Genomic DNA, 22371 nt, shown 5'->3' on the forward strand with positions numbered 1-22371 from the left:
TAAACTTTTTAAAAATCTTTTTAAAAGTAAAACTTTTCCGGAATAGCCAAACTCAAGAAATCACTATAAAAAAATCTAGATTACAAACTCAATAGAACTTACAACCATTCTACTTGTCTCCGAACTCGAATGCATATGTAAAACCTTGTTCATAGATTTGGTGTCTTGTTTACAAGAACTATCAAGAATTGAATCTAGAATTTACGAACTCACATACCACAAAGAAAATTAAATATTGCGTATGTTATGTGTTTTTCTAGCATTCACTTTACAAACTGACATATATATATATAAACCCTAACCCTAAATCAAACACGTAAAAGGAAACAATGAAAGACTAGCGATTAGTATAATATATGATCATCAACGTGTTATAATTAAAATCATATTCATCATCATCAATCATCATGTACTCCTAAATCATATGCTTTTGCTAATCACGTGTTAAAATATTGGAGATAAGTATTGATATAGTTGCATTACCAGTAGATAGGCCTCCAAATCGTGTAGAGTTGGAGAAAGTAGTGTATCTTTGGTTCGCCTCCTTTTTGGGTGTTGATTTTCTTCTTCAAATAATTTAGGGATCATTTAGCCGTTTAGGAAGTATTCTTGACATCACACAGGACAATATTATTGAACTGCAAGAAAAATAGGGAAAAAAATACATTAGTGTTAAACTTAAAAGTATTATGATTGGAAAATTTTCAAGTCATCAATAGGCATTTAAACTATATGTCATATATGTATGTATGCATGCATAGAATAGCAAACATGTAAAATAAGTACATAATTAAGAACTAATTATGTAAAACACAGTTGGAACAATAAAAGTATGGAGGTGGGGTCCAATAATTGTTTTTTTGTTTGACATGTCCACACAAGAAGAGAAGGGGGATTCGAACTAGTGCCCCGCTTTATGAGGCGTGGTCTCTAATCAATTGAGCTACCACTTTGAGACAGGTGGGGTCCGATATCTTCTAATTAATGGTCCCTATATTAATTAATTAATCTAGGATTAGAGATTAAGACTTAATTGGTGGTGGCATGATCATATCATTTATATCTACGTCTCCTCCAACGGTCGAGGGTTCAATCTGGTTTTGGTTTAATTTGCGGTCAAATTGATATATATAGAGATTAACAATTTTTTTTTTTTTTTTTGAAAAAATATAGAGATTAACATTTATTAGTTGATCAAAGATCGATTTAATATATATAAGTGGGTTGAGTATTATTACTACTATATTCATCAAATATTTAATGAATACTAATTAACAAGGAGCAAAGAAAGCAGATTTATTGATCAAGAATTGGGTATTTACGTCTTTGCGTTTCTTGTTTCTCTTTACAAACCAAACCGACATATAATAACGTTAAAAATCATCATCGATCGATAATTAAATAGAGCATGCAAGAATATAAAACTTTTTCCTCTGCCAAAGAAAATTCGTGCATGATCCAGTGCCCGTTCACGGCCATGCATAGCTGTGCGTTCCTTCTCCTTGGCTTCAAAACTGAACATCTTTTTGAATCCAACAAGCTTCTCACCATCCATGATCTTTGTGTTGTTGTCGAATATTTTCCATGGTTCTTTGTCACTGTAGATGTCGCAGTCGGTGACAACATCAGAGAGCAGTGGCTCTCTGTTCATCTTCATCTGAAGGTAGTAGAACACAAGTTCTTCGTTGGTTTGCACAAAGCGAAACCCCACCGGTGTTCCTCGCATAATGAAATGAACAAAGAAATCCTAAAGCAAAAGTACATACGCTCTTTGATTTGTAGTTCTTGCATGCCGCCTGCTCGATCTATTTAGATCATGAATTTCATTATCTCCATCTTGTTGGAATTTTTGGTTTCCTCCAGTACTTCAAAACTTAGAGGTAACAAAAATTGCTTGCTTTCTATTCTTAACCACGAATAAATCTTACATATTATCCCAGTGGCTTGTTTGAATAATGACTTCCATTTTCATGTTCACTTTAATGACTATAATTGTTCAAATAATGTGTCAAGTGTCACAAAATTTTCATTTACATATCACACGTTTTTTTTTTTTTTTTGTTAGGTGAATTGTATTTCATGACATATATGTGGAGTACTATTCATTACACATGATCAACGCCATATAAAAGATTGATTAGTTCAAAACATGATGTGTAATAAAAAAAAAAAGGTTATCAAAATTTACACACACACATATATATATATATATATATATATATATATATATATAATGCATCGGTGACTTTTATTTGTCTAGTCACGTATTATCACCAAGAGGTATTATTTTATTTTTACCTCGGTTTCAAATAGTATCATAGATGTTACCTGACTTGTTGGAAAAGATAAACTTAGTGCTTCCGTCAGCCAAAACTAACGAACTACCACGTGTCGCCAAATAAATTGCCATATGTCCTAAAAAATTAAACCCTAATAAAATTTAAAATTAAAAGGTCACCCCATTTTGGCCAATGGGACCACCCAATGGCCAAAAAGGGGTGGTTTCGGCCATTGGATTTGTGTCCTGAAAGTTGATTGGGACAAAATCATTCGACTACAAGAAAAACGGGGAAAAAAAAAGAGTATTAAACTTAAAAATATTATGATTGGAAATTTTTGGCACTTAACTATTCTTTTTTTAAAAAAAAACATATCATACTCGTTCATTGATAAAAGTTGCGAGCCTAAAGCTCTTACAAACAGAACAAAAAGTTCTGAAGTAAATTATAGCCGAAGCTAAAGATACAGTCATCAACAACAGACCAAATCAACCAAAACACAGCATCCGCTAACCTATGACTAAATATCAGGTTGAAAACTCAGATCTGCATCAAACAGACACCATCTAATGCATAGGTAGTGCTTATTCTTCGGCCTTGAGAGCAAAACCCCCAAGCCGATACTTATTCATCGGCCTTGAGAGCAAAACCCTCAAGCCGATACTTATTCCTCGGCCTTGAGAGCAAAACCCACAAGCCGATACTCATCCTCCTCGACTCGAAAGCTAGGATAAATTTCACATCCACAACCCAAAGGCATTTAACTATTCTAATAACAAAGCATTTCAACCTCCATAAAAGATTTTTTTTTCTTCCAAATTTAAAGAGATCAATTCGATTATGTTGTTGGATTGGTTAAATTATATATATATATATATATATATATATATATATATATATATATATATATATATCGATCTTTGATGATCAATTAATAATTGTTAATCTCTATGTATATCAAGTTGACCACAAACCAAAACCAGATTGAACCCTGGAGTACCGTTGGAGGCAACGTTGATATATATATGATATGATCATGCCACCACCAATTAATTAATTAATATAGGCACCATTAATTAGAAGATATCGGACCACCTCCATACTTTTATTCTTCCAATTAACTACATACTTTATGTGATTAGTTCTTAATTATGTACTTATTTTACATGTTTGCTATTTTATGCATACATACATACATATATGATATATGGTTTAAATGCCTGTCGATGACTTGAAGATTTTCCAATCATAATATTTTTAATTTTAACATTAGTATTTTCCCCCTTTAGGGTTAGGGGTTATATATGATCGTAATGATTATTTGGTTATATATATATATGTGTGTGTGAGTTTGTTAAGAGAAGGCTAAAAAAACACAACGAAATATTTAATTTTCTTTGTGGTTTGTAAGTTCGTAAATTCTAGATTCAATTCCTGATAGATGAAAACATACACTCCTCGATCTCTCTCTATATTTCATACAAATTCAGCTGAACAAGGTTGAATTTTGGTTATAAAGCACTGATTCTCAGGCAGAATATTTTCAATAGTAGTTAAAAGTTTATACCAATTTGTGTAAACAAAAGAATAATTGAATAAACTAATAATATGTATTCATCTACATATACTAATAATATATATGTAAGAAAAAAAAAATACAAGATTATATTTGCTAATGAAATAAAAAATAAATACCCCTAATCATTATGTTAAGTAAAAATCTGACAATCTATACAATTAACAATTAATATACAATTATATATTTAAAAAAACAAAAATAATGAAATAATTTTTTTTTTTCTATTTTGTTTCTACATCCTATCATTTAGTTCATCTAATTCAACTATAACATATAATATTATGTTATACATATTAAAGTGATTAAACATAATAATATATAATTTAATTTGTATTGTTTGTTTTTTTATTTGATTTTGACATTAATAATACTTAATTTATTGAATAATTTATATATGAAAAACTCTTCAAATATAATTAAGTACCATTAATTATGCTAATTTAATGAACCGGTTTTTTAAAAAACCGGTTCACAAATTATACTTTAAAAAACCAGTTTAGCATTAAAATAAAAAGGGTTCATGTCGCATGTCGCAATATTAAAGCACTTCTAAGGGTGATTTAGCTTTTATATATATATATATATATATATATATATATATATATATAGTATACTTAAAAAAAAAAAGGTGTATGTCCAATAATATACTGATGTGTAACCTTTAGTATATCTTTTCGTTAAAAGAGGCATGGTAAATTTTTTCATATGAAAAGTAAGATGGAAATGCATTTAAATTTTAAAGAAGAATTCCGCGCATAGCGCGAGTTATGTGCTAGTCCCAATAATTCATAAAGAAACCTTAAGGAAAAGAGATCAATTCTTAGTTATATAAAAAATGAATATTAATATGTAATAAGATAATATACAGATAGAAAATAAATCTTGAGAATATTAAAGGTGATTCAGAACCGTGTTATGATACCATGTTGAGAACAAAGTTGTATATTGAATCATACTAATAATGTATTAAAGAGGCCTATATATATATATATATATATATATAAAAGCTAATACGTCAGACAATAAATATCAATAACCCATAATGTGGACTACACTACATATAATCTAAGAGAGATAGAAGCAAGTCATGTCTGGTTCAATCTGAGAATAGATTCTAATGCATAAACTTGCAGCCTCAAATGTAGAATGTAATTTGCTGTCTGAGCGAAAAGATTGTCCGGTTGGAGACCATCCCCACCAGGCACAATCCTCTGGAGCTTCTGGACCTTCATCTGAATCGCCCGTTGCCTTCTTCTCCCTCTAGATCTTCTCACTTTCACTCCCATAATTTTATCCTCACTTTGGTTGCATAAATCTTCGCATGCACGCAAACCCATGATCATCAATGACAACTCTCGAGCTCAACAATGGCGATTATATATGTGGAAATGTGCAAGTGTCGAAGGGTTTTTAAACAGAGTAGTACTTGGAGTGTTGATGAGAGAAGAGAGCTGGCATGTGAGGGGTAAGTGGTTTGTGGAGAGAAATGAGGGCTACACAACACACACGTGTTTGGCAGCTTTGCATGCGAATATTAGCCACTAGTTTTCTGTCCTCGTACGTAATATATATTCCTAGCTCCATTGAATCATGACAGCTATCCTACCCTGGATTTTGGTCTCCACGTCACGAGGATGAAGATGCAAGCAGAATGTACGTGTGTCCATTGATCGTGGATAAGCTTCTTTCCCCTGCGCTATCAGCCTCATATACAGTCCTACTATTTGGCCAAACCTAAGCTTTCTGTCGATTCTTTTGGCTATTTTTCTCTAATTTCTAATCATATTAAAGATTGTGTTTAGTGAAAGACCAACACTATTCTTCTGTATTTTAAGTGATTTTTTAATTAACATCATAATATAGTAATATACCATTATGTTTTGCAGTACTACATGTCTACGAACAATTAACTCTATTAATACTGATTTGATGATAATTTTTATCTTTTGATGGCTCAACTCACTAATCAATCAATCAATGGCTATTAGTGGAGAAATTCATTATTACTTAAAAAGGGTGACCAATTGCATTGAAAGGCCACGTGGGGTGTGGATTGCTGGTTCTGAGTGATAGGGTGATATGGTGGGAGGAAATTAAGCAGGGATATCCTCAAGACAAATGAATTTTATTTCGTGGTTGAGGTCTTCTGATAGTGAGTAATTCTTTTTTTTTTTTACTTGTAATAAGACAAAAGAGGAAAACTCGAAATTACACATCATGGATCATTTGACCATTCACTTATTTTTTCGTCAGACTTGATGATTAATTTGGACAAAAGGGGTAAATTTCAAAACCAAAACTTACCTAATTAACCCTACTTTTACTTTCAAATGGGTAATCTACAACAAAACAAGATAGGTAGGTATTGAGAGAATTGTGATTAAGACATAAACATGATATAATGCAACTCTTAAGAGTCTTACTAATTAACTTGAAAAAGAAATGAAATTTTAATGAAAAAGAGAGAAATTAAGAGAATCTGACAAACACATAAAATATTGGAAAAACTTGTGTGAAGAAGAGAGGAGGCTTAATGTTATGGAATTTATTTTATTTTATTTTATTTTTTCCTCCCTCAAGAACATCAAGAGCAGTTTACAGAAGAATTATCTTGGTCGCCAGGGATTCCCCCCATAGTAGTAAGCAGTACCAACCATGAGTGCTACTGTAGCACCTTGTACAATCACACGAGCTCTCATTAGCTTCTGACCCAACTGAGAATTGCCTTGTCTGAAACTTATTAAGCCAGCCGTGAGCACTCCAGCTGTAATTAGTGCACCTGAAATATTTACATCCATCAAACAAACAGATACTAAGTATTCATTAGAGAGAAGAAAAAAAAAATTACAGCTTAACCATCCAACAATATGCAGCTCAATATCGCATGCTAAAGTTAAGAAGTTTGGTCCTCCATTTCGAAGTGTATCGTTTGAAAACGTAGAAAAAAATGCGAGTTATTAGTTCAACCTGTTAACAATATTGATTAACCTAGTTCTGTTAATTACCAAAAGCATGCTAGCATGTGAATTTTGGCCAAATATTGCCACCAATAGAAAACAATAATTCCCATGAAAAGGAGTTAAGTGGGCAAAATCAAAACATTCTTATATGAAAACCTGTTATAGGAAAAACAAAATGATGGATATCATGTATTATAAGCAGCAGCCATGGTGATGCATGTCACTTCTTCATGCTGGAGACATCAAGAGCAAACACAAAGGGTTGATGAATGCAACAGTTACCATATCACATTTTCATGTACAACTAAAGGTATACAAAGATATATAATTTTCCCGTCCAGAATATGCAGTGTACTGAACACCCAACCCATTTGGCAAACCACAGTGATCTAGGTTTAAAGTAATATTGGTAGTCCTGAACAAATTTTGGAAGTCTTCCATTAAGGCACCATTACTACACCAAAATACTACCCTGTACGAAACAGATTAAATCCTACCCATCATATCTTCCAAAAGGCCAACTCTAGAGCTTCATAGAAGCTCCTCAGAATACCATTTCTCTTCATACACCTATACTTCCACACTAGAACCTTTCTCCACAAACTCTTTCATTAACCATCTCCAGTGCATTCCATCGCAGGAGCTTGAATCATAGAAAACCAATCATACAGAGGGTGGAACAAAGACTGCCACAACTACCCTTTGAAACAGGGGGAGGTCAGGAAGCTGATCTCAGAACACAAGCTGTCCCTTTGTGGGCTTGTTGAAACATAAGTAAAGGAAGTTAATAACGATTTATGTTTTGAGAAATTTGGCCAGAGAATGGAAGGCTATCTGTAATTACCAGTTTCATCCTAGGGGCAGGATATGGGTTTGTTGGAACCCTAAGGAGCTGGATGTGTCTATTATTAATAAGTCGGATCAGGTCCGGCATTGTAAGGTTTCAGTTATGTCTAGTTCTTGAAGTTGTTTTGTGTCTGTTGCTTATGGAGAGAAGGGAGTCTCTTTGGAACAATCTTTCATCCAGTGCTTCTGCTTTAGGCATGTGGACGGCAACATATGATTCAAAAGAAGGACACAACGCCACAAAGGTGCTACATGCACTCTGATGCGCAAAGCACTAAACTTTCACAATGGCAAATAAATTTTCTTGGGACTCTTAATATACAAGACCCAACCATTGCTACAAAAAGATGTCTATTCTAAATGATTGTGTTTTCACAAACATATTCAAATAAAAAATAATGATCAACAGGGAACTTAGTTACACAAATGAAAAACACAACCCAATTATATAGAACACTCTTGAGTGGTAATGCCTAAAGCTTTCGCCCTAGATGTGCTGCCATCAAGCTGACCCACCTATGCGTTGCTGACAATTTGCTAATTTTTTCCTTGGCAAAAATACAATCTGTTCAGTGCATCAAGAATGTCTTAGAAAAGTTTGCTTCTCTCTCAGGTTTGAATCCTAATCCTTCTAAAAGCACTTTCTATTATCCTGGGATTGCTGAGGGTTTGAAGGGGCAAATAACGGAGTGTTTACAAATGAGGAATTTCTGCCAGTTGGGTACCTAAGTATGCCTTTCATTTCTAAAAAACTTCTGGTTGGGGACTGTGAGGTGTTATTACAAAAGATCTCGGGGGAGAGGGGATTCTTGGTTGTCTATACACCTTTCTTTTTTAGATAAGTGATTACAATTGTCATCTTCGGTATTGTATAGTATCCAGATTTCCTGGTCCAATATTTGCATCCTACCAGTTAGGTACCTAAGTATGCCTTTCATTTCTAAAGGTCCGGCGAAGGCTAAGATTGCTTGGGATTCAATTTGTGTCCCCAAGGATGAGGGGGGTCGGGTTTAAAAAGAGTTGAGGAGTGCAATAAGGCTGTGATTTTAAGGCATATATGGAACCTTTTTGCTAAAGCTGGTTCCTTGTGGGGTGGCTTGGGTTAAATAAAATTTGTTGAAAGAGTAGACGTTTTTGGCAATTAAAGGTAACACAAAATTGTTCTTAGTGTTGGTGAAAGATATTGAAAATAAGAGAAATGGCAAAGAAGTTCTTGAGGTTTAAAGTGGGGGATGGAACTCAAATTCATCTTTGGTTAGATAAATGGCATCCAAATGGTATTTTGGTGGAAAAATATGGTTTTCGGGGGTATATGATTCAAGGAGTAAAATAGATGCTAAGCTGTCTACAGTTATGCTTGGAAAAGAATGAGATTGGCCTCCTGCAAGATATAAGGATCTTGTCAAAATTCAAAGCAGCTTGACTGTATTGTTGTTTGAAGGGTTTGTTCAGGTTGATTGCTTGTGAATCTGGCTGTATTGTATTCAGTTTCAGTTGTATTTGTTTGTGAGGGGTGGTTGTATTGTAGGCTCTCTGGTGTTCTAGCGTTAATACTAGAGTATGATATATCTTTGTTTTGTATACATGAAAATTCATTCATCCAAAAATTCTCACTAGCAACTATGCCTGAAAATTATCGAGATACATTTACCAAATGGCCAAGATCATTCCTAACGATCTAACAAACACAGCCAATACAACACAATCCATCCCATAACCAGATAAAATTGCATCAACTGCACCATTTCTGTTAGAACCACAAACTCAATTCCCACCACAATATTTAATCAATACTAAGCTGAGGTTGTTAAATCCAATAAATAAGCTTCCTCCAATACCTCGTACAAAACTGTTTCTTTTTCCCCTTTGTTAAGGAAACCCAGATGAACATTACATAACCCACATCAGAAAAAAAATCCCAAATTGACCCCCAAAAAAAAAAGCTTAAGTATCACCTCAAAATTAAGAAAAATCAAACACAACAACCAAATAGACAACTAATGTACAAACTAAAATTAAAAAAGAATTGAAACAAACAATAAAAAAAATAAAAAAATCAAATCAAATAAGCTATGGAAAATGAAAATGGGTTTACCAACAGGTACAAGAGGGTTCCTGACACGCTTCTTCTCCGGAAAAAACTCGTCCAAATTGGGATTAGCCTCACCCATCTTTTCCATATTACTATTGTTTCCTATTGCAATAATTTTACCAACACAGAAAATGGATCAGACCCAGAAAACCAACAGATTATCGAAGCGCAGGTAACCAAAAAGACGGGAAATCTGCAAAATGTGCATTTATTGTTGTGTCGTTTTGTTTTTGACCTTTTGAGCACCGGAGCGGTGGGATATTTTGATACGGGTCTGGATCGTCCTCAACTGGAATTGGGCTTTTCAGGTTGGGGATTGGTCCTTTATATCTATATGGGACTTTTACGGGTGAAGGAGCAAATGAATTGTGGTGGGATTGAAATCTAACGAGGGAAAAGTGTGTGGACAGAAGGATTGCACCTTAATGGGTGTCCAATTTTGGAACATGTTGTTTCACGTTTGTAACTTTATAAAAAAACAAAGTAATTGAATTTTTAAATTAACAATTTTAGTGGTTTTGCATGTTTATCGAACTACTATTTTCGTCAATATTCCATCCAAAAAAGAATGGTCATGTTATGGCACTGATAAATAATCATGCAATCTCTAATAAGATTGTGAGCATGTTTATCCCTTATCAAACTATGAATCGTCAATATTCCATCCAAAAAAGAATGGTCACGTTGTTGTACGGATAAATAGTCGCGCAATCTCTAATAAGATTGTGAGCATGTTTATTCCTTATCAAACCATTTCATATTTGACACCTCTAAGTACAATAAATAATAATTATACTCTTATGTTAAAAATTTTTTTTTAAAAGATTGGCCACATAACCATTGGTTTCTTCTCAGGACCAGCCATATAGATCCACCCCTCACAAAACCCAAAAAGTAACAATATCATCTTTAAAAACTCAAGTAGTTTTTTTGACAAAGCTTTAAATTGGATTTAATCCTACAAAAAAAGGGTATATTGTTGGTTAAGAAACTAATAATTTTTAGTTAGGACTATGTTTTTCTTTCTTTTTCTTTTTTCATTTTTTTTTCATTGCCTAAAACTTGAATTATTTTGCGTTTTAAATCTTTTATGTCCAAGGATGAGTCAATTGTTTGCTAATTTCAAGTGACATGTACAATTACTCCAATTTCAATGGAATAGTGAGTATACTTTTAGTACTTCTTTTAAAACAGGATTTGAAATCTCAACCTCATTTCTATATCATTAGTCGACAAGCAACAAATATTTTCTTTTTTTAGGGTAGCTATCAGCCTTGTTCTTTAGTGGGCCAATGTGATGACATGGTGGGAGTAAGAATTCCCTGCTGTGCTCCTCCCTGTTCTCCAAGTGTACTGTTTTTGTCTTGTTTCTCTTGCACCAATGGAAGCGGTACAAAGACGAGATACTGGAGGTCAGCCAATTCCCTGACTTTGGTGACAGAAGGAGAGTGAGAGAGAGAGAGAGAGAGAGGCATGGGGCTGAGATCCAATTTGGTGGGTTTGGTGCCATTTGCAGCCATGGTGATGGTGGAGTGCCTGGATGTGGGCTTGACCACACTGAGCAAAGCAGCCATGTCCAAAGGGATGAGTCATTATGTCTTTGTTGTCTACTCAAATGCTCTTGCCACTCTTATCCTAATCCCCTCTTCTTTCATTATCGACAGGTAATCAATCTTCTTGCCCATCAACAAACCCTCATGCTTTTTTTCCTTTCTGTTTTCATTTTTCTCTTATAATTGACATTAAAGTTAGTTACTTTACCTTTGTTTTCAGAAACAAGAGGCCTCCACTCACCATCTCTGTCCTGTGTAAATTCTTCCTCCTTAGCCTTGCTGGGTATGGAATTTCATAGAAGAGCTCCACTTAATCAATTCCTGAACTGCTAATTGCTTCTTCCTTTTTTTCAATACTTCATCTCTTTGGGTTTTGCAGGATAACATTGATGCAGAATTGTGTCTTCACTGGCGTAAGTTACAGCTCTCCTACCCTTGCCTCTGCTATGAGCAACTTGGTCCCAGCATTCACTTTCTTGCTTGCTGTAATCTTCAGGTTCTTTTCTTCGCCTTATTTTTTTCACTGTTAGGAGACACAGAGGAAGGGAAGTGCTTGGCATTCAAAATAGTCAGGGCTAGAGGCAGAATAGAAGAAGAAATTATGACAACCTCTAAATTCTATAATGACAATAATGGTATCAAAACTGAAAGATTTTGATGAATATTCTGACTTAGTTACAAAGTTGAGATGTGATTTTCCAGTTCTACTAAAGGGTATTGTTCTTTTCTTTTCTTTTTTTCTTAATATAATAATCTAGGATGGAAAATCTAGATTTGAGAAGCTCAAGAAGCCAGATCAAGATCATGGGTACCCTGGTATCAATCTCAGGAGCATTGGTTGTTACCCTTTACAAGGGCCCGCCCATTCCATTCTCTAGAAACTCTCTTGATCTTCCATTGCAACCATCTCCATCTACTGTGTTGGCAGCAGCAAATAATTGGATCATTGGAGGCCTTTTCCTTGCAACTGCTAGTTTATGTCTTGCAACCTGGAATACTGCTCAGGTAATAGCAGAGGTGTAATTCTCTTTTTTCATTCATAGCCTGTGTGTTTGTGGAACTGTTCTTGATTCATGCTATATTTGAAGGCAGCAATTCTAAAAGGGTACCCATCAGAGATGACAATAGTCGCCTTCTATTGCTTCTTTGGGACAATCCAATGTGCAGCATTTTCTTTGGTTGCAGAAAGAGATCCAAATGCTTGGAAATTAAGGCCTGATATTGAACTAGTCTCTATCATATATTCAGTAAGCACATTGCATATTGTAATTTATCTAATGATCTTGTCTCTTCGTGGCACCTTGGGTTGCTAGAAAGGCTTATTGGGAGTTTTTCACTTTATGTAGGCTGTTTTTGGAAGTGTGGTGACATTTTCTGCATTAACATGGTGCATACATAAGAAAGGGCCTTTGTTTGTTGCCATGTTCAAGCCCTTAGGCATTGCTATTGCTGCTTTGATGGGTGTCATCTTCCTTGGCGATACACTCCATGTTGGAAGGTAAATGTTATCTCTCTCTTTCCATCATCAATATTGCCAATATTACCAATTCATTTATGCTACTTATCTAGCCTGATTAAGCAAGTTTAATTTTAAATCTGATGCACCAATTACCGTACAGACATGTCCTAGATGTTTTTCGATAGAGTAATGCTATTTAGTAGGCTGCTATATTTGGAGATTACGTAACAATGAAAATAAGCCCCCCCTTTTTTTTACAAGTACTGATTTTTACTGTCACATCATTAAGGTGTGTGTATGACAGTCATATAACAACCTACTAAATAGCATTACTCTTTTGGATGGGATGTTATCAATGTTTTTTTCTTTGTCATTTCTGCAAAACATGCTCTCAGCTAAAAGGGAAAGAGAGTCATTTGATTGAAGTGCACTTTTCTCTTTTTGTTCGGTGGACTCAAAAAAGTACTCTCAAGTCTAGTGCTGGACTAATCAAGTTGCTTACTATCTTTTGCAGTGTAATTGGAGCAACTGTAATCGTTGTAGGATTTTATGCAGTAATATGGGCACAATCCAAAGAAGAGGAAAAGGGTAAATCCAGTGAAGTTGATGGGCTACTGTCACCCTCGCAGAAGACCCCTCTCTTGGAGAGCCAGAGAGATGTATAAAGAGGAGTTGAATCATCACTTGTTTATACACTTATGTACAATATTAACAGGAGGAAACAAAAGAGAAAAATGAAGGGATCTAATCATATTCCTTGTCTTCTTTCTGGAATTTGCTTTCATGGGTGGATCAGATCATAGCTTGAAAAGTATAGGGCCCCCCAAAGCTTTGGGTTCACACGTTGAATCTATGCAGTAGTAGTGAACTCTGTCACTGCCTCTCAGCATGAAAGCTCATGCAATATTGGGATTGTGGGATCGCTTGTAGGTCTTGAAATTGGTGGTCAAGATTCACACCCCCCCCCCCACCCCTCTTTTTTTTCTTTTTATTTCAAGCAAGGAGATCTTAAACCATGACAACTGCCAAGATTCCTATAGACAACGGAATTTATAATCTATATGGATTTCCTCTAAAATCTCATATTTAGACCACCTAATTGGATCTTGTAACATTAGGTTTTTTAAAATTGTAGTAGCCTTGGGAGGTGCTTCGGCTATCCTCTCTAGCCAATTTTTGAGTGGATGCTTCACTCCCTAGAATTTCTATTTTATTTTTTATTATAGGAGACGTGTTGTATTATTATTTCTGCTAATGTGGTATACTGGCTTTCAGAAGGTTTTTTGTCAAAATTTCAAACGAAAGTTCAGACTAAGGAGCAATAGGGAGTTTTAAGTCACTTTTTACACCATAAGAAGCTTATTGCAAATCGGTACAACCACATAGACTAACTTTGTATTTTTCTCTTAAAAATAATACTGGCGCTAATTTCAACCTCCTAACAGTAACTAACAGCAGGTAAGAACAATTAGGACAAACCCAATCAGATTAATCTTCATCAAGAGCTGATTAGCCACTGCAAGTTGATATTTTTCTTCCAGTTTAGACTGCAAAGAAAGGGAACTTGAAGGATTGTCAAAGTTCAATTGCATAGTGATGGCATATTCCGAGTATCGGTAAAATTGGGATGGAAAACACAACTCCAAGTTGCCAAAGCAGACGTCAATACAACTGCGACTTTAATCCCACAATGTTATGCTTGGTGTGAGTAGCAACAATTCCAATTTGGTGCCCTCTAAAATATGAACCAATTGCTTCTCAACAAATCAATGTCCGAAGAAGACACCAGCAACATTTGGCTAAAAGACATGGCCATTAAAGTTTGTGTTTTGTACAGATAACTAAAATGCAAATACTTTCTACATGTTGAAAGATGATGAAATTGGTGAACCAAACAGCAGGAGAGCTGACCCTATAAATATCATTTCTGATCACAAGTACTTCAGCAAATCCATGATCACATGATAGCATTAATTCAGTCTTCCAACTAATCACAGGTATAGAGATTACTGTTAATAAAATTAAGGGTGACATGTTCTACATGCCACTATCTGGATGCTAAAATTATTCAAAGTTCCCCCTTTTGTAATTGTTTGGTGCACAACCCTCCCAAGCCCTCTAAAAAGTTGGTATTTCACTTTCTTTCTTTTTTCTAAATATGAATTTCTGCAAATTAGGTTCCATTCACATCCAAATGCTGTATGGGGGCTATTACAAAACTATATGCCTCACGTATCTCTCCAAAATTTATAGGGGAAGATAGGAAGATGATATTAAGGACCACCACCTCAATCCTAATGCCTGTAGGGTTTCCTCCATTACTTGCAAAGAACAGAAAACTATCAATCCCCAGTAAGGTACCTGCACCTAAGTCCTAACCGTTCTCCAGAGTCTCACAAGGGCAAACAATGTCTAGGAAACTATAAATATATGGTTAGAAAGTCCGCCCTTCAGAATCTAACATATTCTTCTCCACAAGTTGCAGAAAGGAAAAACAGAAGCAGTGCAGTCTAAGAAAATTAGCATTGCCATGTACCAATGATCCAACCTCAAGACTTTAGATCATCAGATATTGCTGATGGTATGCAGTGAGTTGCAAGAATATGTAGAGTAGCTGCTTTCGCAGTGTTTGTCCGAAGGACCACTATCTGCACAGAAGAGCACATGTGAATAAATGAGCGGGGTAAGGTTTGTGTGCATGTGCATCACACCAAGAGAGAGAGAGAGAGAGGAAGGACCTGTTGATAGTCTAAATCAAATTTCAAAAATTCTTCTTCACAGCTCTCTACCATGGTGGCCAAGCTCTTGAGATTCTTCACAGGCTTATCATTGAAAGCAATAACCTATAAATATACACAATGGAAACAACTTAGTAATTAAAGCAATCCATAACTAACATCAAAAGCAATTAACAGGAAACTGATATTCCAGACCTGGGTGTTTACAATCTCCTCGTACCCAATGTTGATATCAGCGACAAGCACCTTTTCAAAAATATGACATTATAAGGTAAAGAACAAGAACACAGAGAAAGAAATATGACGTTTTAAGGTAAAGAACAAGAACACACACACACACAGAACCTGTGAAACCACAACAAGCTGCTCGTCTGGTGATTGTGGCATTGAATGCACCAGTTTATCTAAAAGCTTGACTGGAGCTTCATATTCATAATCCTTTCCATACTGCAGATACATGCAGAAAGAAGTCAGGACTTTGTGATACCACGCAAAATATTTGTTAAGTCAAACATGATTAATTTGTTATTGAGATCAAAATATAGTAGGTCGCCAAATGCATGTGCAAGTTGCAACTCACAAGTACAGAATACTCTTAACACAAATAAAATAAAAGGACCCAGTCCATTATTCAAATAGAAAGATTGATGAAAATTTGAAGCTGGGCATGGCATTAAAGGTTTGAAATAAAAAAACACTTCTCCTTTAATATGAAACCATCAACATATAGAAGGTTACAGAGCCTACATGTGTATAGGATGAAAGATTAGGAACGAACTGTTAGAACCTCTGATTGATAAAAGATGCACCAAACCACCTGACAAAAACCGCATATCCTTTTTATAGTACCTAGGGCCAGTTTGGTTGGGCTGTAACTTTTTAAAATATGAGAAGCTGCAATAGCTTTAAGAAGCTACCTTTAGACTGCTTCTCAAAAGTCCAAGCTGCTTAACAAAAGCAGCAAAAAGCCCAATAAAAGACAAAGCACCCCTGGAGAAGCCATGAAAAGCCCTATCAAACGGTGCCTTGTTAGACAACCCAAATGCAATTGGCTCATACTCATGGATTCAAAGAAGTAAATGATCCTGAAGACATGAAGGATATATCTTTTTTTCTTTATGATAAGTAGCATGCCCTAACTATTGCACAAGCCCTTAGATAAAGAAGATTAATTGTATTTCTTGGATAGCGCATGAAAGGGTATTTGGCGAAACAAAGCTCCCTTGAGAGCGGTTTTCTTTGCTTGGTCGGCCATTCCAAGAAAGATTCTTACGATGGATAATCTTAGGAAGCAGCGTGTCATTATTATCAATTGGTGTTGTATGTGCAAGAGGGACAAGGATTCTGTGGATCATCTTTTTCTCCATTGTAAGGTGGCTTGTGTTTTATGGAATACTTTCTTTAGTCGTGTTGGGCTGTCTTTGGTTATGCCTAGACGTGTAGTAGACTTGCTTGCTTGTTGGGAGGAGGTTATTTGGTAGCACTCAAAATGCAGCTGTGAAGAAGATAGTGTCTTCTTATCTTTTGTGGAGTCTTTGGAGAGAAAGAAATGATAGATATTTTGAGAACCACAAGAAGACAGTGGTGAGTCTTTGTTTTTCAATACCCTCTATCTTCGGACTACTACGTCTGTTTTTCCTAATGTGCTTAGTTTGCATGATTTTCTTGATCTTTTTTCTCCTTCTAGGTAGGTGTTTTTTCTTGTATACTTCATGTGCACCTAGTTGCATATTCACTTTTTAATGATATTTTGATTACTTGTTAAAAAAAAACATGGTTTTTCAATTAGTAGTGTAACAACCTCATCTCATATAGCGGAAAACTGTAATTATCAATACAAAAATACTGTTAAAATACTTTTCTTTATACAAAAATACCCAAAGCTATGTCGTACAAGGCATTTATACAAATCTATCCGACAGTCTATACTCTAGACAAAACTTAACCAACTTGGAATCTCTGTACATCTCAATATGAATCTCTAATCACAACTGCATAATTACCTTGATTTTCCATTCCTGCAAGCACTACAAAAACTGTGAAGTAGTGAGTCAATTGATTTCCGATAATATAAATCATTGTTGAATCATATATAGTAAAATGCTAGACAAGTTATAAAACCACAAAAATCCGTATTATTGGATATCAATATCATACTCAGTAAGTAAGAATACTTACAGTGGATTACATGAATGGATCATCAAAGGTAATTACTTGAAACCCGTTCTGCTGCAGTTGGTTCATACCCATAACAATCCCTTCACTGACTTTCTCTCTCTCTCTCTCTCGCCTAAACTCTCTTTCTTCCTCTTCAGCTCTCTGTCTTAAATTTCCCATCTCACTCTCGGTTTCTCTTGTGTTCTTTCTTTCTTGTAGCGCTTGGTCTCGCCCTTTCTCTCTCTGTTCTGAGTAAACACTCTTAGAAAGAAGAAAGACCGAGTAAAAAGCGGAAGAAGGAAGAATATATGCAAGAGATGGGAGAGGAGATGAGTGGTGAAAATTGTGAAGGAGAAGAGTTCTATTTATAGGAGAAAATCAAACACTATTCTACCTTCAATTTACAATTATACCCTCATTTTACTATTTCACCAACCCTATACTATTCCACCAACCCTATACTATTCTACCAACCCTATACTATTTCACCAACCCTATACTATTCTACCTTCTTATTCTACCATCCTTATACCTACCATTTACTATCCTATTATATCACCAATTATTACAATCATACTCCAAATTATACCAATCAATCATCAATTATCATATCTCTTAAATCTCCCAATAAAATAATCAATATAAAATCATCATCATGATATAATAACCTCAAATCAATATTCATTCCAATAATATTCATAAGATCTAATAAGTTCCTCAAGAATAAATATTATTACCTAATATCATCAATAAATATCTCAACCTCAAAGTAAATGCCATTACCTAATATGAATATTAATATAATCATAGCATCAAATTTAATACCTCTAAAATAAGACTTTAAAAATCTGGGGTGCTACAAGTAGCACGTTCTGACAAATTATAGATAAAGAAGACTAGCATAACAGGATTCACAAGGCTGAACTGAAGTAGGAAGCAACCCCACCAATGTAGTTGCATATGCACTTGAGACAAAGATGCCTTGTCACTCAGTCAAAATCAACGAAGTACAAGATTTGTCAATCAGTTTATAATTTCATGTAAGATAATCAACTATCTTCTTAGTTTTAAGCCAAAAAAAATCTCCCACTACAATCAGACTCAAACTACTTGTACAAGTTCTCCAGCCTTCATTATGCTAAATTTATTTGGAAGTACAAACGATCAGCTATGACATCAAAGCAATGGAGAACAAAAGGTAGAAGCAACAGATATTATTGTCTATACCGACTCACAGAACTCATTCAAATACACAAGCACATGGATTCAAAAGTTGAACTACAAACCTCAGAGCGCAGGTATGGAACAGATACAGTTGTAAAAACAAATCCGGCAATAATATAATATGAGGGAGGTCTGCCTTTGATGTGGGCTGGAATGAGCCTTTTGTGAGTTGCAAGTTTGATGTCGAAGTTGAGAATTTCATAATTGCGAAGTACTTTAATGGCTGCATTATCCCCAGTATACTTCTGGGAGACGAGGTAACTAAAACCTATGCGCTCCCCATGCCGAAAAGGAACTGAAAGATCCCAAAGAAGGCACATCAAAATTAAGGAGCAATAAGATAACAAAGGCAAGTCTTTGTTGACAGTGACATACTATTATCTCTCAAAACATGGTGCCACACTAGTGATGCACTTGAAAGTTACTTTTTCACAACAATCATAAGAAGTCATGCTTACCTGTCCCATCATTCGCAATATCAACCCCATCAAAGCTGAGAATAATATCTGATGGCTCCAAAACCTTAGATTCTGGGGCAGTGAGATCAATTCTTCTAATTCGAACACCCTTTTGATCAGGTTTCATACCCATTGACTTCCGCAAATCAGGATTTTCCATCTTCTGCCACTCAACCCCAAGAATTGGGAATCCTGGCACGTGATGAATGATAATGAGATTAAAAACTATACAAAAAATCACAAGGTGGATCACAACTTGTAGAGGTAAGAACCAAACCTTAACAACTCAAAGCTGTAACTAAATTACCTGTATATGCCCCGTTCTTCTCATAATCCTGGATGAAGTGCATGATGACTGGTGTTGGTATCACATAACCTATATTCTCCACATCTTCATGTTTAAGGGACTGAAATGCAATTCCCACACAATTCCCTTTATCATTAAAAGCAGGCCCACCAGAATTCCCAGAGTTTATTGCAGCATCTATCTGCAAAAGTAACCATGCAAAGAAGGTATCAGGACAATTGTTTCATGGGCAAATCACATACACAAGAAATGCCAGCACCACGATCTCATAACCTGCAAACCCAGAAGCTCAGTGGAACCATGAATATAAGATAGGATCTCTATTCGCGAAACAACACCACTTGTCACAGAAATCGTGTCTCCTCCAATTGGGTAACCCACAACAGTCACAGCATCTTGAAGAGCAGGTAAATCCCCAAATTCCACAGGTGACACCCCTTCCCAAAACTCATCATTCTCGACTGCCAGCATTGCTGCAAATCACGTGAACCAAAACTTGCAATCAATTAAAAATCCCATAATTTGAGCCCATGGAAGTACAAATTAAAATGGGTTCAAAAAAATTTACTCCATGTCATAGGTAATACAACTTAAAGGACTTCTAGACGTGCAATGCACATGAACCTCACTACACAACTTCTCTCTCTCCATTTCCATCAACAATGAAGTTTCATGGGCCATAATAATTCACCTCCCATTCTCTTCCCAGAAGACCCTTGAGTTACTTCTAATCCCGATCTCTTCACCTCTTCTAAGAGCTCATAGTCAGCTAAAATACCTCCTACATATATTAATTGTTGAATTTCACCTAGAATAATGGCTCCTACATACATTTTACACTTGTTCTCAATGCCAACAAGTGCAGAATGCTCAGGTTTCAATGCAACACTACCACATTGCCATTAACAGCCACCTTAGTACACACTTCTTGCCCGACACAGATTAGGCAGAAACATAACAAACCATTCCAAACGCAAATTAAGCACTTAACGTAGTCTCTAAGCAAGGAAAAGGGGGGAATTAGGTTACCTACCAATATCGCATTCGGTGCCGATGGCGAGCACGGTGGCGAGGTACTTGATGTCGGAGCCGCGCTTCTTGAGCTTGACCTGCGTGTAATGCTCGACGGAATGCGCGTTGGTGAGCACCCTCCGCCCTGCAATCACGAAGCCGCTGCTGCTGGAGCTGTACTGCCTCTTTCGCTGCCACGGTAGCGAGAAGTTGGGCTCTGTGTGCACGCAGAACACCTTCACCACCGCGTCCATAGCCGGCACCACCCTCACCGCCGCCCCGGAGACCTCCAATGGCCCCACCGCCACTTCCACGAAGTCCCCGTTGTCGAAGGCCCTCTCCGGTGTGGCCCGCCGCGGCTTACTCGGGCGGCCTCTGCGGTTAGCGGTCCCGGCGGCGGATGCGGGGGAGTCGATTAGCTCGACGTTGGTGACGGAGAAGACGTCGTCGAATGCGACGTCGTTTAATGCGGTGGTGGAGGTGGTGGGCAGATCTACGGTTTCCGCGGAGGGGATCTTAGGCTTTCGGCCCCGTTTCCGTTTCTTGGACTCGCGGCCCATTTGGTTGGTTTGGTGGCGAGGGCTGTGAAATCTAAAGAAACGCTTAGGTTTGAAGCAAAAGAGTTGCAGACGGAGGGAAGGGAAAGGAAACCTCTCCAGCAACAACGAAGACCTCGCTCGACATGTTTCGTGCTTTCGTTACACCATATTTTTAAAACGACTTGTAGCTTTTCAGCTTTCTACTGTCGTTTAGTATTACTACAAATGACTAGTAGTTCAACTTCTACTCACTCCTCATAGATGTCTCATGTCGTTAGGACCATATATATATATATATATATATATATATATATATATATTTTTTTACATGTTCACACAAATAAAGGGAAAGAGAGAAATATGAATTAGTGATCTCCATTTCATAAAACGTGATTTTCAGCTAATTGAAATATCCTTTAGAAACTTAAATTACAATAGATGACAACCTTTGGGCTCGTATATGGAACAAACAGTCGTTTTAAGTTATAAATGGTAGCCAAAAATAGTTTAGTGATGGTGGCCACGTTAGAAAGTGTGGTGGTGTATGCAACGAGCTATTGTTTCAAGTTATAAACTATTTTTATTCACCTTTCAAGATTTGCATAAGCAGCAAAAAGTCATTGACCTATCCAGCATAAACATTAGAGTCCACCCTTGACATAATCTTGTTATATTGAGAAAGTGGTCAACAAGTATGGTCATGAAAACTAAAAGCCAGTCTCAACATCATATGATTCTAATCTAATGTATAGAGAAAACACATGAAGATGTAAATCATAACTAGAGTATGCTAGTGTGATTGGGAGTATAATATTATTAATATATATATGCTATGCATTGCACTAGACCTTATATAGCATTTGATATTGACATGGTAAGTAGATTTACTAGCAATTCAAATAAAGAACATTGGGATGCCACCTCAAGAGTTCTAAGATACCTAAAAGGGACTAAGAATTATGGTCTACATTATTAGAGAAAACACATGAAGATGTAAATCATAACTAGAGTATGCCAATGTGATTGGGAGTATAATATTATTAATATATACTATGCATTGCACTAGACCTAGGGCTGGCAAAACGTGTTGGCGTGTTGGGTCCGTGTCAACTCGTTTATGACATGAACCCGTTTATGCCAAACCCGAACATTACATGTTTAATTAAACG

General features: G+C 36.0%; 3 protein-coding genes across 3 annotated transcripts; 1 reads left to right on the forward strand and 2 right to left on the reverse strand.

The window, feature by feature from the left end:
• Positions 1–6284: 6284 nt before the first annotated feature.
• On the reverse strand, positions 6285–10174 carry LOC132173796 (RING-H2 finger protein ATL48). Its single transcript, XM_059585403.2, has 3 exons — positions 9992–10174; positions 9760–9858; positions 6285–6637 (listed from the first exon to the last, which is right to left on the reverse strand). Exons 2-3 carry the CDS (start codon positions 9842–9844, stop codon positions 6465–6467), a joined length of 258 nt encoding a protein of 85 aa, XP_059441386.1. The 5' UTR covers positions 9845–9858; positions 9992–10174; the 3' UTR covers positions 6285–6464.
• A 904-nt stretch (positions 10175–11078) lies between these two features.
• Positions 11079–13533, forward strand: LOC132175067 (WAT1-related protein At3g28050). Its single transcript, XM_059586882.2, has 7 exons — positions 11079–11420; positions 11530–11592; positions 11689–11805; positions 12068–12314; positions 12398–12556; positions 12656–12807; positions 13283–13533. The coding sequence occupies exons 1-7, from the start codon at positions 11230–11232 to the stop codon at positions 13431–13433; spliced, it is 1080 nt and encodes a 359-aa protein (XP_059442865.2). The 5' UTR covers positions 11079–11229; the 3' UTR covers positions 13434–13533.
• Positions 13534–14562: 1029 nt separating this feature from the next.
• On the reverse strand, positions 14563–21355 carry LOC132173380 (protease Do-like 9). Its single transcript, XM_059584869.2, has 9 exons — positions 20686–21355; positions 19926–20125; positions 19653–19833; positions 19346–19537; positions 18950–19182; positions 15852–15953; positions 15702–15752; positions 15507–15611; positions 14563–15416 (listed from the first exon to the last, which is right to left on the reverse strand). Exons 1-9 carry the CDS (start codon positions 21221–21223, stop codon positions 15318–15320), a joined length of 1701 nt encoding a protein of 566 aa, XP_059440852.1. The 5' UTR covers positions 21224–21355; the 3' UTR covers positions 14563–15317.
• Positions 21356–22371: the final 1016 nt, after the last annotated feature.

The sequence above is a fragment of the Corylus avellana genome, chromosome 3, assembly GCF_965113065.1.
Source record: "Corylus avellana chromosome 3, dhCorAvel1.hap1.2, whole genome shotgun sequence".
NCBI classification, from domain to species: Eukaryota; Viridiplantae; Streptophyta; class Magnoliopsida; order Fagales; family Betulaceae; genus Corylus; species Corylus avellana.